This window comes from Aptenodytes forsteri, unplaced genomic scaffold (genome assembly GCF_000699145.1).
Source record: "Aptenodytes forsteri isolate BGI_AS27 unplaced genomic scaffold, ASM69914v1 Scaffold229, whole genome shotgun sequence".
Lineage (NCBI taxonomy): Eukaryota > Metazoa > Chordata > Aves > Sphenisciformes > Spheniscidae > Aptenodytes > Aptenodytes forsteri.
In genome coordinates, this window is record NW_008795863.1 from 6,738,483 (window position 1) to 6,752,695 (window position 14,213).

The 14,213-nt window shown below is 36.0% G+C and overlaps 1 protein-coding gene across 1 annotated transcript in view; it reads left to right on the plus strand.

The window, feature by feature from the left end:
• Positions 1-2,379: 2,379 nt before the first annotated feature.
• LPIN2 (lipin 2) overlaps positions 2,380-14,213 on the plus strand; it is a 37,427-nt gene continuing 25,593 nt past the window's right edge. Inside the window, exons 1-3 of the mRNA XM_009284121.2 lie at positions 2,380-2,466; positions 8,296-8,496; positions 11,276-11,371. Of these exons, the coding sequence (XP_009282396.1) occupies positions 2,380-2,466; positions 8,296-8,496; positions 11,276-11,371 (384 nt within the window). The remainder of the gene's footprint in view (positions 2,467-8,295; positions 8,497-11,275; positions 11,372-14,213) is intronic.

Sequence of the window (14,213 nt, forward strand, 5' to 3'; positions counted from 1 at the left end):
GAAGTGGTTGAGTCCCCATCCCTGGAGGTATTTAAAAGATGTGTAGATGAGGCGCTTAGGGACATGGTTTAGTGGGCATGGTGGTGTTGGGTTGACGGTTGGACTCGATGATCTTAGAGGTCTTTTCCAACCTCAATGATTCTATGATTCTATGAAGGTTACTATAGAAAAGTACCATTTAAAAATGGAATCATACTTCCCATCAGGGATTTTGACTAATGAGCAATGGGATAAAATGTGTAAACCCACAAAGAGCAGAGGGAAAAATAAGAACATAGGATGATGACTGATCTTTATCAGCAGTATTACCTTGCATGAGGCTAGTGAAAAAACTCCTATGTGCTTTCTGAGGCTAAACCGCAGTAAAATCTACCCACACCGAAGAGCTGGATTAAGGTTGCATGAAAAACATTGCTTCTAATACTTCCAAATTTGGGGTATTTGCTTTTTAAAACTAAAGCTAATCTTCCTGTGTAAATTGTAAGTAAATAACATAGTACTTAAACTTACTCAGAGGGAATTATATTTTATTTACCTTGTTAATACTGAGAAATAAAAGACAAGGAAGCTTACTAAATGTGCAAAGTTTATTACCTGTCTAAATCTTACTTACTGCAGTGACTGCAATTTTATCTGTATTCTAGAAAGGCTGGCTTCTAAAACACTTTTAGAAGCTTTGAAGAAAATAACGTCAGTCTGAAATACTGAACAATACTGAAATAGAATAGATATAACAAAATTGTACACAAAAAAAATAACGTAAAGCTAGGTCAAAAGTGTTTGAAAAGAAGCACTGTCTTACAAAGTTGGCTTCCATTCTGCTCATAACTGTGGTTTCTACCATATTTTAATGGAACACACGTGATAAAGGGATGATGAACAAGCAGAGGAAAATTGAGTGTGTCTAGTAATTCTTAATATCCAATGAAAATACTTTCATGTCTGCTAACAAAATCAGTAATTTTACCTGTGAAGAGCCACACTAAATACGAACTTATTCAGTGTATAGAAAAGGGCCCAGAGATGGTAGCAGCTTATTGCAACCTTACTGCTGATGTAGCAATCCCAACACTCAATTTAGGAGTTTGTCATCAAGACTGATTTAGTTTTGGCCTCACGTGGTAGTTCATTAATTATTTTGGAAATCTACAAGCCATTTGGCTGCATCCAATAATGTGATTCATTGTCCTTGCATCAGAGCCTGACTCATAAATTTACAAAACTTAGAGGAGGGTAGAGTGAAGATGGTAGTAGGATCCTAGATTTTTTTTTTTAGCTTGTAATTCAAGAAGTAGTCCTCCACAGTCTTCTGTAGCAGACACAAAGCAACACCGTGGGGGTGGGGAGAAGATGCATGGGTTTAAGGCAACCAGAATGTGTGTATGTTGAGGCAATATTAATAGTCCTCAGAGAATGTCTCTCCCATTCAGGGGTAGAATTGTTTCCTTATACTACTACACTTCCTCAGTTATTTCACCTATCCATGATACTATTTAGAGAAGTAATGACACTTCAAAATTCCTCAGATCAAAAATGAATTCTTACTCTCAGTGATGGAGCTAGGTATACAATAAGCTTGTATGTATTGTCCACACACCCAAATTATACTGCTTTAACAATTCAGTTTAAAGAAAGTAGGAAAATTTCCACAGGAAAAAATGTTTATTTTGGTGTGCATTGTTTTTGTATGGTTTAGTATAAACTTGACACCAGGTCAATTGTCTCTCTACTATTATAATGCAATTTCAAAAAGGGGGGAAGATAGCCCACAAACACCAGACCCTGAAATGTCATCAAATTTGTCCTATAAAATGTGACTAGCTAGCCCAGTGAAACCATCAGCGGAGGGAGCAGGCACATGGAGTGGCAGCAGGCATTCTTGAATGAGGTGTGCAGCAAGCTGAACTAGGACTTTGAATGCTGCTACAGGTGGTGGAGTTGCAACAGTGGGCGAAAAGTCTCCAAGTGAGCTAATGTAGACTTTGCTTAAGAATCATTAACTAAATCCCTGTTTTGTTTTGTGGGAGCTTCAGCTAAAGTCACATGACCTGATGTGAAACAAGATCATTACCTATCAGTGCAGACATATGGCAAAGTCTGCCCATGTTATTACTTATCTCAGAGCGCAAGGGGGCTGTGACATTTCAAGCAAAGCCTGTTGGTAAGGGAGTTTCTATGTGAGCTTTCTTAAAGAAGCACTTCCTTTTTAATCATAATACTGCGTGGGAAAGTATACCAAACATTTTTCTCTAAGAGACCAGAAGATTTACCTAATTCTTCTGCTTCTATGGAAAGAGAAGAAATGCTGATACAACATTCTGTTATGGCTGTAAGCTTTGCATTTACCTGTACTGTGGAAAGCTAGTTTCTTGTTTTGAGATGCATTTCTCAGAAAAGGTTGGTTTTGAAGATGACTTCAATAGAAGTGTTGTTGCTGCCCATGAAAGGGTTCCTTCTGGAATCTTGGTGAGTTTGACAGATTTATTGCTAAGTGTGGGCATATAATTTCCTATAGCACAGTTAAAATATATAAAAATTGACTGCCTATATTTAATAGTATATGGAAGACTTTAATTAGGCATTCAACAGACTTATTTTGTTTCCCATTTTTGTTCTGTAAGTGCTCTGTGCAGTACTAGGAGCAATCCGAAACCCCAATTAAAATCTTTCCTTAGGAGCAAAGATGTTTTTGTTTGCTTGTTTTTGCTGAGTAGACCTGGTGCTACAGTTGTCCTGTTTCACATGGTCATTGTTTCCCCCCAGTGTTTTTGGGGTACAAAGTAAAAACTAGTAAAATACTTGCTAAAGATTCTCTCTGGTTAAGGAAAGCTCCTGCCTCATAAATATATATACATGCAAATATAGGCAAGATGAGATAAATTGAGGGAAACCATTGCTATGCATGTCTTTTTATTTTGTTTTTCTACCTAATCTTTTGAAACAAATGCAACTTCTTTACTGTTTACATCATGTGGCATTAGACTATCTTTTAATCCTCTAAATGTATCTCAAAATAAATGGGATGGACAAATATCTACTTTCTTGTAAACTAAGATCTACATTTAAGTAACTTTTTTTTGCAATGATAGTTAAAATTCATGCCCTCTAAAGCTGTATCTCTCTAGAGCAGTCTGACAGCTTGCCTTTGAGTAACTTGCACTCTTGTTTTTCTGTTGTTGAACTGGGCATTTGTAGTGTTCGTGTTCATATGGGTGCACCTGTATAAAAGGTGTTGGCTTTAAGAACACAAAAACCGCAGTTTACCTTTACTAAAGCAGTGCTCCAGATGCACAGAAAATGCAAATTTGTGACAGACTTTTGATTATATCTTGCACTTGTATATGGATATTACTGAATAACATAAAAAAATTGTTCAAGAAAACATGTTGGGTTTGTAGCAGCCAAAATAACATCTCTGTTAATAGTGCCTAGATATAATTCCTATCCAGAAAACCTCCTGCTCAAGTTATGCTAATGTAAGCATTTCCTGGTGATGAGTTTTGAAAATTTGGCTGTCTATCATGTAGAGCATGTTAGATACTTAATCTGAGCTGTAGTACTGTTTAATCATTATTTCTGAGAGTCATTCTATTCCTCATTGCTGTAACATGAGGAAGTTAACCAACATATGCAGGGTTAATTTTAGTTTAACTCATTTGAGTATTTTATAGATGGAGGCACAGAATTTTATTTTTAGTTCTTGAACTTCCAAAGTACATATTTTCTTTTCTTATTTTGTATTTACTTTTATGCTTCACTCTCAAAAAGACAAAGGGGAGAAAAAAAGCGTTGTTTCAGTTTCTGCCTTTTGCAGTGTAATGGCTCCTTGCCAGAAAAAAAATCTTTTTTATGATATAGGAGAGAGAGATCCTTTCCCCCATTCCAATTACAGTTGCACTTAGCTTAGTAGCATTAATATATTCAGCTATAAGAATTTTTGCAAACTACGTAGTATTGCATAAACATTCAAAAATCAATCTCTCTGGAGCCTCAAAAGTCACAAAAAAAGTGTTTTTCTGCTGTGAGACCTTAGGTATTGATAACCTTTTAATTTGCTATCCTGGAAGAATAAGTAGTAGTGAGCTACATTAACTTTAGCTTTTATGCAGAGTTCTGGAATTTGACTGCATCAGGTAATGTATATACTCTGGATATCAAAATAAATAAAACTTAAAAGCTAAAGAGTGTTGTGAAATACTGCTGCATTGTCCTTTCTTAGCTTGTCTTGTCCATCAGACTTCTGTCTTGGATTGCAGAACTAGAAATTGGCACGCTTTTTAGGTTCTTATAGCAGGTTATGAAGGCATACTGCTCTCCACTTCTTTCTGCTTTCGGGACAATGACGTTTGTTTACTAAGCATGAAATGAAGAGTGTTATCAAGGAAATACTTTGTCTTACTGGTTATTCTGTGATCAGGCTATTTCTATTGCATTTGCAAGAATTAACACAGTAACATTTTACACTGTTCCTCTCTATAGTCAGATTCAGTACTGCTCACCACAAGTTTTCCAACAAAATACAGTAAAACTTAAAGCAAAAAAAAAAAAATTAAAATGTCCTAGCTGGGATTCTATTGACATTTGAGATAAATTAAACATCGCGTGTTTCTCAGGTATGTCATCTTCTATTTGATCATTTGCTTGCTACAGTTTGAACCTTCTTAAATAACGTTTATCTTACAAAGTGAACCGTTATGTTAAAAGCTGAACTACAACCTGATAAGCAATTATATACATTAGTTTCTGATCTACAATTTGTTTTGTACATTGTAAACAAACAAATGTTTGTGTTAAGACTTGGATCATAAAAAGCTTCTTTCCTTATAAACTTTGTTTTTAATACTCAGTAGGTTCAAAAGTTCGTAACTTTTTCACACAAAGAGGTTATTCTGTTTATGTATGATCATAAAAGTGGCTGGGGGGTGGGGGGGCGAGAAGGAAAATATGTAATTGAGATCTATAAAAGATAACTTGCTACAGGAAAGCAGGAATATATGTAAAACAGGTGAACACTTCAGTCTTGTGGGGTTTTTTTGGGTTTTTTTTATGGTTAGACAAGGTCAGTTAGCATGTATGTGAGGAAAACTAGATTATTTATCAACTGGACTCAATTCTTAGAACTTGCTGTGAAATTCTGATCTTTTAAACAGTCACTACTTAAATGATAGAGAATTCCTTGCTGAAACCAGGACGCCTTGCTAATGTCCACTTCTCAAGTCCTGTTCACTGAAATGAAATACATGGAATGGAGAATCTATTAAGGACTTCTATTCCTGATTGTGCCAAACATTTCTTTTAACAAATTCAGTCTCCTTGGTGACATGAAATCAACTTTTCTTTGTAAGCTGGTACCATAGACTCCTCTTGGAAGTGGCCAAGGTATAGCCATGAATGATAATGACTCTGTTAGAGAATTTTTCCTAAGATTGAGAATAAAGATGACTGTCATTGTAGGGGAAGACTAATTGCTTAAACAGTAAAGCAGAGATATTGCTACCTTTCTGTCTTGGGTTACAGTTCTGTGAGATGCAGCAAATATCTCACTTGTCAGAAGGAAGATGTTCAGTTCCCTGCCTCAGCCTTTTTTTTTTTTTTTTTTTTTTCCCCCTAGCTCTCTGGTGCTGCTGTGTGCCTCATGACTCTCTGGTGTTTGTCATGTTCTTCTTCCTGAGCTAATCTAACTTACTAACCCACTGAAACAACAACAACAAAATGGGTAGACTTCTGCCAGCTGTGTCAGTGAGCTAAAATCAGCTTGTTAACAGGGTCAGATGAGGAAAGGTTAAAGTGAGACCTCCCCTTTTTAGCAAGAGTGAGCTATTATTTCATTAGCAAGCAGTCAGTTTCATAGTTGTACATGAAACTACTTAGAGATGAAACTGAATTTTATTAATCACTAATGTTGATAGGGAGTCCATTCAGCTAGTCTCATTAGTCACTCAATGACAGTCTGTTCTTTTTGTCTTCATCAACCATATTGTACAAAGCTGTGGGAGAAAATTCTCTAGCGTGTTACCTAGCATAATAATTCTGTGGATAATTTCAAAATAGTTGTAAATCTATATTGGAAACCCCCCCTCTTCCTTTTTAAGTCTTGTGGGGAGGAAGGAATTTTTTTCAAAAATCTAAATATGATTATTTAATGTACGTTAGGCTTGAGAAGCCTGAGACAGAGAAAAATACTTCTGTAGCTGCTCTAAGTCTGTGAAAGTAGTTTTAGATTTCCTGTGTGTTTACAATTATATTGGTACTGTTAGATGCTACAAAAGTACCTTCCTTTTGAATGAATGCAATATATCCTGCGTTACTGTAAGGAAGACTTTGAAGGCTCAGAACAGAAATAATTGATTAATTACCTAGATAATGAAAGTAGTATTAGGAGGAAGAATTCTTGTAGTGCAATATGGTTTTGTTTAGAGGCATTAAGAAAAATCTTAAACCTTGTTCAGAGGCTAATAAAAATAGATGAGCAAATAGACAAATAAATTGACGGTAGACTTTTTTGTAGAAATATTATCACAAAATAGAATTTTTACAATTTAAGCCCTGTTATGTGTTCCATGTTGTGTGTTTTGCTTGTTTGCAGTGGCTCTTTGTTCTCCCAAATAATACCCTTAACTTCAGAGGCATGCAATTGCTTGGATGTATTTGAAATGAGCTTTTGGGTGGGAGGTGGGAGACAGCAGAATGAGGAAGGGTTGCTCTTAGGTTTCCATTAGAACACCTTCACGGTTTTCCCTTCTCTTTCTATTAAAGTTCCGACCTTCTGAGAGATCTTTGGACTTCATTTCTTACTGGCAGTCATAGTTCACATTGTATTCTTAGTCTGAAAGACTTGCAGTCGTTCAGAATTCATTCATTCACTTAAGTATTTTTAATGGATTAGACAGAATGTTCGATAAGTAATTCTACGTGTTCTTTGTTTATCTTTGACTGTAGCATAATCTTCTTCTTGTGTGCATCTTCTTTTCCTTGTATTCTGTCCTGAACTCCCCACTCTTACCTAGTAAGATTCCTTCACCTAGACTACATACTGTTCTTTTTCAATTTTCTGATGTCAGGCATATGAACGACCACAAAAAACTGTAAAAGATTTGTTTTCTCTTGACTGAAACTTTGTGAAACCTGTGGAAAGTAGTTAGTGGGCAAGATTACTCTTTACACTTAAAATAATATATTGCATGAGTGTGTAAATTTGGTTAAGACTTGCTTTTCACATATGAAAATGTATTTGGAATTTAGCGTTTATTCTTTAGGTGTAATTTCTGTGGAAATAATGGTTGTTAGCTGGTAAGTCATCTGCTTCTCGTGGACGAGGAGTGTGTTCAGGACAAGGTCATGTTGCTAGGTTCACTGTGTTTTTGCAGAGCAAACTTTACTTCAGCAGCTGTTTTAAAGATAGGTACTTACAAGCTTTGTTAAGCTGTTTAGAGACATATACATTGTAACTATAGATGATACTTATTATAGTTTTATTTAATCAAACGTTAATGGGAGAGTCTCAGTAACTTTGAGTATCTGGCATCACCTACCACAGGTGGAAGTCTTGCTCATCTCAGTTTTAACTTCTGAAAGTCAATGGCAGTGCTTTTCAAGAAAGGTTTTTACAAGCTCATGATTTTTATGTTGCGAGAAGTTTTAGTACTTGTTTCATGGCAAATAAATTCACTGGTGGTGTGCTTGCCTTATATAGGAAGAAAACTGGATTTCTTCCATATTTGTGTTCTCCACACTCATTCTCAAACTCCTTTGTCTCCATTAGATCTTTTGAGAATTTGTTTAAGGTGACTCAGCCATTTTTAAAATACAGAGCTGTAAAGGAAGAGTTACATGTAGTACACTCTACATAGTTTTTCCTGACTTTTAAAGTTTTTTATGGATTGGGGTTTTTTTTCATCCTTATCTCAATTTTCAATAGAGGATCAGTTGTATTAAATAGGCAGTCTTCAGAGAGTGAGTTTGTCTTTTTAGCTTATCTGAATAATTAAACATCACTTGAATCTAGGCTTTGGGGTTTAAAAATGACATACTTCAAAATTTACTTTAAAAATTTAAATAATCATAGATTCAAGTTGATAAACTATTAAGAATAGGTTTTATAACTCTGGAGACTTAGTAATATAAGAATTGGCTCAAAATGCTGTTCGCTCTTGAAGGTATTTGTGTTAAAAATAATCAGAGCAATTGATGAATGACATTGCGCATCTATTTAGATGTTTTTAAAAAATTGATTGAAAAAAACTTTTTATGTTTTTTTAAATTTATTTACTTTTTTTTCTTCTTCCTCTTCCTTAGTCTCAGACTATGAACTACGTAGGACAACTTGCAGGACAAGTCCTGGTTACTGTGAAGGAGCTGTACAAAGGCATTAATCAGGCAACCCTTTCAGGATGCATTGATGTCATTGTGGTCCGGCAACAGGATGGTACATACCAGTGTTCTCCTTTTCATGTCCGATTTGGGAAGCTTGGTGTATTGCGCTCTAAAGAAAAAGTGGTAAGTTCAGAAAGTGGGCCAAAACAAAGTTTTGAATACCAATTCATTTCCTTTTCTCCCCTCTTCCTTCCTTCCCCAGCCCCCACATACCCAGTTAGCAGGCTGATTTAATACAGAGCAGTTTCTCATGTATGCTATACAGAGCGACAGTTTTGGAATGCAAAACAGAACTTCCTGTGGTAATCTAAGGACTGCAAAAAAATACTGTGAAAGAAAAGCTTGCCAGCTCTTGAGCTATGCAAAAAGAATAATACAAACATATAGACTTCACGGTCTTAAAATGTTTACATGGCTATTTATTTACTTATTTAAGTATGCTGGGAAAGAAATGCTTAATGCTATTTAACTGATCCCTAATGTTGCAAGCAACTATTTTTGGAATGTCTGGAGGACAAATAGAGCATGCCTTAAGGGTTGGTGACCTATCATAACTATTGCTCCTTGTTAGCTCTGTTCAAGGCTAATATGCAGTAGAAAATGCAGTTATTAATATCCACAAGCAAATAAAAACTGGGACTGAAGCTTCATTCCTATGTGGGCATATTTGAAAGAGAACCTGGTACAATTCCATGTCCAGCCAGTCTGAGACTGTGGCGCTACCCGAGCAGATTGTCCTGCCATCCCCTTTCCATAGGCTTTAGTAATTGTGCCTAGGGAGTGAGTTGGATTGGGTTGTAAATTTGACTGAAAAATGGACCTATTGTGGGGGGACTTTACATCACAGTACTCCCTACTGACAGTATATGGCAGTATTGCCTGTGGGTGTGCTACCAAAGGATGGATTGATTTAAACAGACCGTAAAACCTCAGGATTATATGCTGCTTTTCTAAGAAGTGAAAGGACACTGCAGCAAACTACCCCCATCTTTGTGTTTTGGTTGTAAAAGGAGAATAAAGTGCAACTAAAAGAGCAGTTATGTTAGGGCTTTTTTTTGTTAACGGTCCATACTGGGAGTTACATGCATTAAAGTTGTAAGTTGATCATAGTAACACAGGCTAGCAGCTGTTTTCTTGTTTCTTTTTTTGTTTTGATTTCCCACTTGCTAGTGTTTTTTCGTAATGAGTACGCTGATGACAAAAAGTTGATTTTTCCTTAACAATTCTGCAACAGATTACATTACATTTTTTCAGCAAGGTACAAGAGAGGTGGTATAGCAGTACTTTTTCTAATGTCTAAGCAAGTGAGATACACTTACAACAGGAGTGATCTGAAACTTGAGCTTGCTAAATGTCTCTAATTACACTTCTGAGAAGCTGAACCAAATTTGAGAGGATTGCAACTTCTGGGTACCTCTAAAAAGCTGTTGAATAGTAGAAACATCTACTCTTGGTACTTGCTGTACTAGGCTGTCAGTGTAGTTCTCAACTTTTGCTTGAGTGGATGGCTGCTGCTTCTTACTTCCTTCATTCTTGGAGTTGCCATCCTGCAGTTGAGTGTTCTCTCAATAGTCAATTGAATTTTTATTACTGTGCTGTGTACACATTTTTCTCTGGCATGTTATGAGGCTAAGATCAATTGGTAGTCTCAAGATGTATGGGAACACAAAATATGCATATCTATGCTTCAACTCTATACTTAAGATACATACTGAAGTCTCCAGAAACCAGCGTGAGGTATAGGTACTAAAATTAGGGATGTTTGTCTGTCTAAATCAGCATAAAGAAAAGGTTGAAAAAAGGAAACACTAAGGTAATTTTTTTTTTTAAAACGCATGTTACTGAATTGGAAATTCAAGAAAATATTTTGAGAATAAACTGTGTTCAGTAGTGAAATAAATACGACTTTCAGATCAAAACCATTCAGTTCTCGTGGGGAAAAAGAAAAGCTGTTATCTTAAGGATTTGGGTATAGTCCCTGTGCATGTTTGGTTATCTACCTGTAATTTATCATCTCCGATGATTGGGTTTCCTTGGCTAATGGTTTTATTCTCATAAATGGGCGAATAATGGAGTGAATTAGGATACGTGGATACTGTCTTTCTTAGCACTGTGGTGGTGGGGTTTTTTTCTTGGCAGTCCATGTGCTAATCTTAGAATTAGTTCTCTTTCCTTTTTGACTGGCCATTTCGTATCACGATAGCTAACTATGAATATGAGTATTCATATTGCAATAGTAGCTGTATGGCTTGGGGTGTAATTTTTTTTCTTTTGTATTGGCAGGAAACTAGAACTTGAGTAATGTACATATTGGATATCTCATAGCAACTACATTATTTAACTTGGTCTCCTTTTGACAAAAGTGTCTAAACTATATATAACCTGAAATGTCATTGGCATTTTCTGCAGTAAGGCAAGTCCATTGTGTTTCTATCTGACATGTATTAAATTATTTTTAAATAGCTAGGCTAAATGCAGATATACAGATACCATTAGATCAGCAGATTTACTGAAAAATAAGGTAATTTTATCTGAATATTGAACACATTTTATTTGGAAAAATTTGGAATGGAACTTAACTGGATGCCCAAGATTTCACAAAGAGGAGGAAGTAAAATAGTTATCTTTCTAAGAGAAAGAAATTTGGGTTTTTTCTGTTATTTTATACATGTGAGGAAGGGTAAAGGGTAATCTCTCCATCCTGTGCGATGTAATCTAATTTAAAGTACCTTTTGATGAGAATAAAAACATTCCTCCTCTGACGAAAGCACTATGGTTGCAGAAGGGTTGTGGTCCTACGTCATATCCTCATAAACTCACGAGCAGGAAAATCAAGGAAAATACTTGAGGTCAGTGCTTTCCCCTATGATGAAATATTTACATTAAATTTCTCTTTCCACAGATTGATATAGAAATTAATGGCGATGCTGTTGATCTTCATATGAAACTGGGTGACAATGGAGAAGCTTTCTTTGTACAAGAAACTGAGGAGGAAAATGTAAGGGCTTTGTGCTTCATGATGGCTGCAATGCAGTATGTGCAGTATTAACAGAGTAATATGTTAAAAATGCTTAATATAGTGTTGTCAATATTGTAACTTTTATGAAAGCTAGATTTTCTGTGACTGAATCTTAATGTCACTTTCATGTGCTGCCAAGATGCTTGGTGCCTTGTACAATTCTGCTACCAGTGATAATAAAGTAACTCATTCTTTTTTTTATTAGAGTATTATTTGAAAGATTTGTTGAATATTTTTTTACTTTTAGTATATTCATTCTTGTTGACTGCAATAATAATAATTTTTGACTTAAGTTTTTATAGCTTGTGATACTGACCTCTATACTAATAAAGATTGTCTATTTTGGCATATTTTTAATTTGTCTTATAATTTTTAGCACAGTTTTTCACAATTTTATCTATGAAACTTTCACCAGTTAACAGTAAGTTCTTCGACTTGAGAATTCTTCTTTTATTATAATACAGTAATTAATTTCCCAAGAATTTATTGCAACTAGAAGCTAATGAGCCTCTGAAAAACAGGAATAATGGTTCATTTTTAGTTTGATTTCCTAAGGATATGGGACCTGTGTAATCACAGTATTTGTCAGTCCTGAGCTTTGGTTTTGATCACTTTTGAATCTGTTGGCATTTTTCAGCAAGACAGAAGGAAAGAAGTTCTAAATACAAAGTTCCAAAAGGTGTAATGAAAATAGTCAGTTAGAGGAGAGAGGGGGGAAAAAAAAATTGTCTCAGTGAAGTAAAAGATGAAGTGTTAATTTCCTGTTGTTATTAGGAATCAGTCTTTCAAGGAAATGAGCTTGATCCACTTTTTAGTTTAGGGCATTACTTGTTTACTGTGAGGGATTAGAGGAAGCTCTCGTTTTGAAAGGAGTTAAATATAATTTGAAGTGGAAGGAGAAAACAAACATTAAGACCCTAAATGATAACTTAGGGTAGGGATTCATAACATTTAAGAGAAAGGAAGGTTGGGTTTTGTTTTAGCATACACCATGATTAAAATCAAAACTGAAAGCAGTTTTTTATAGACGTAGGCGGTGTCAGCCGTTGATGGGAACTCACTCACTCTTAAGACTTTCAGAAAGGGACTACCTTTGTCCCCAGTACAATGTTTGTTTTAAAGGAGTTATTGCACTTGCTTAGTATATTTTAATTTATAACGAGAGTGCCTTATCTGTGTATAATGTGTCCTGGAAAGCTGGTAGTTCATACCGAAACTATAGATCAAGTTAGCTACAAAGCAGAGGACTGAGTTGTTTTTAGTGCTTTTAGACTTTTTTTCTCAGTATTTCTGCTACTGATCAACGTGTCCTTGTGGTCACCTCTTGAAGCTATGCTTAAGGGATAAACAATAAAGCTCTCATTGAGTTCTTGATGGATTCAGAAAGGTACTTTCAAGTGGTCAGTCTTTGCTGTTTTCACATCTTGACATTCAGAAGTAACACCACACCTCAATTCACGTAAATTAGGACTATTATAATGTAATTTTCAGGCATCACTTTTCAGCCAGTTTTCTTTTAACTTTTCCTCTGTTTTTTTTTTTATTTTGTCTTGTTTTTCCGGATTATTTATCACTAATTGTATAGAATATTAACTTTATTTTAGGTGCTATCATCTCATTTGGAGGTTTTTCACAATGCAAAATCTGTGTCATTAGTGCTGTATAAGGCTGTATTTTGTTCTCCTTTCTCCGCTTCTCTCTACTTTACAACCAGTGGAACAAAATTTGGTCTGTAACTCTTAATGTAAAAATTGAATTTAATGTTAAATAATAGCAGTTCAGACTTTGAACACATCAAAAGTAGTATCAGTGCTCTGTCTGTTTCTGATCACAGTGTCATTCCTGACTAATCTTCTGCATGAGTGTCCTGTAAAATAACAGGCATCTTGTAATTAGTTCTGTTCTTACCATGAAATTGAGCTCCATAACTTTTTCTCTTTCTCCTCTCTATGCAAATTCCATTCACTTCTACTTTTGTTCTGCTTTGTCTTTGTCCCTTCACGGTGTGTTTCTTTCAGTCTAGGTGTCAGTATCTTCAAGTTTCTTGTAACAATGTAAATAAACCCCAGGCAGTCCATTGGTAAAGCTTTTCCTTCATTTGAATTGTTCCTTCAAAGGACAGTGAGTTGTAATTAATTTAAGGTTGGTTGGTTGTTGGTTTTTAATGTGAGTAAATTATAGTTGAGTTCTTCTTTTTGAAAGATACTTTACATAAATAGTGTCTGACATGGATGACAAGACTGCACCTTCCCCAATTTTGTGGGTAACACTGAACTGGGAGGAGAGGTAGACAGGCCAGAAAAAGAGCCACCACATAGAGCCAACTTGGCAGACTGGGATACTGGACCAACAAGATTCGCACAAGGTTTAACCAAGATACGTGTGACATCTTGCATCTGGGTTGGAAGAATTCCACACAGCAGTACAGGCTGGGGTCTGACTGGATGAAATGCGTCTCTGCTGTAAAGGCTGGCAGTGTGCCCTGGCAGCAATGAAGGCAAATGTGTCCTAGTCTGCATCAGCAGGAGTACAGCCAGCAGATGGAGGGATGTGGGATTGTCCCACTCAACCTAGTATATATTAGGCCAAACCTGGAACACAGTTCTGGTCTACCGAGTTCTGGTGTCCCCAGTTCAGGAGAGACATGGAAAATTGGAGCCACCAAGATGATCAGGGGGTTGGAGAAGTTGAAATAGGAAGAAAGGTTGCTGGAATTGGCTGTGTTCAGCCTAGAGAAGATTCAGGGGGATCTAACCACAGTCTTGCAATACCTACAAGGTAGTCATAGAGCAGATGGAGGCACTCTTTTCACAGGGATGCC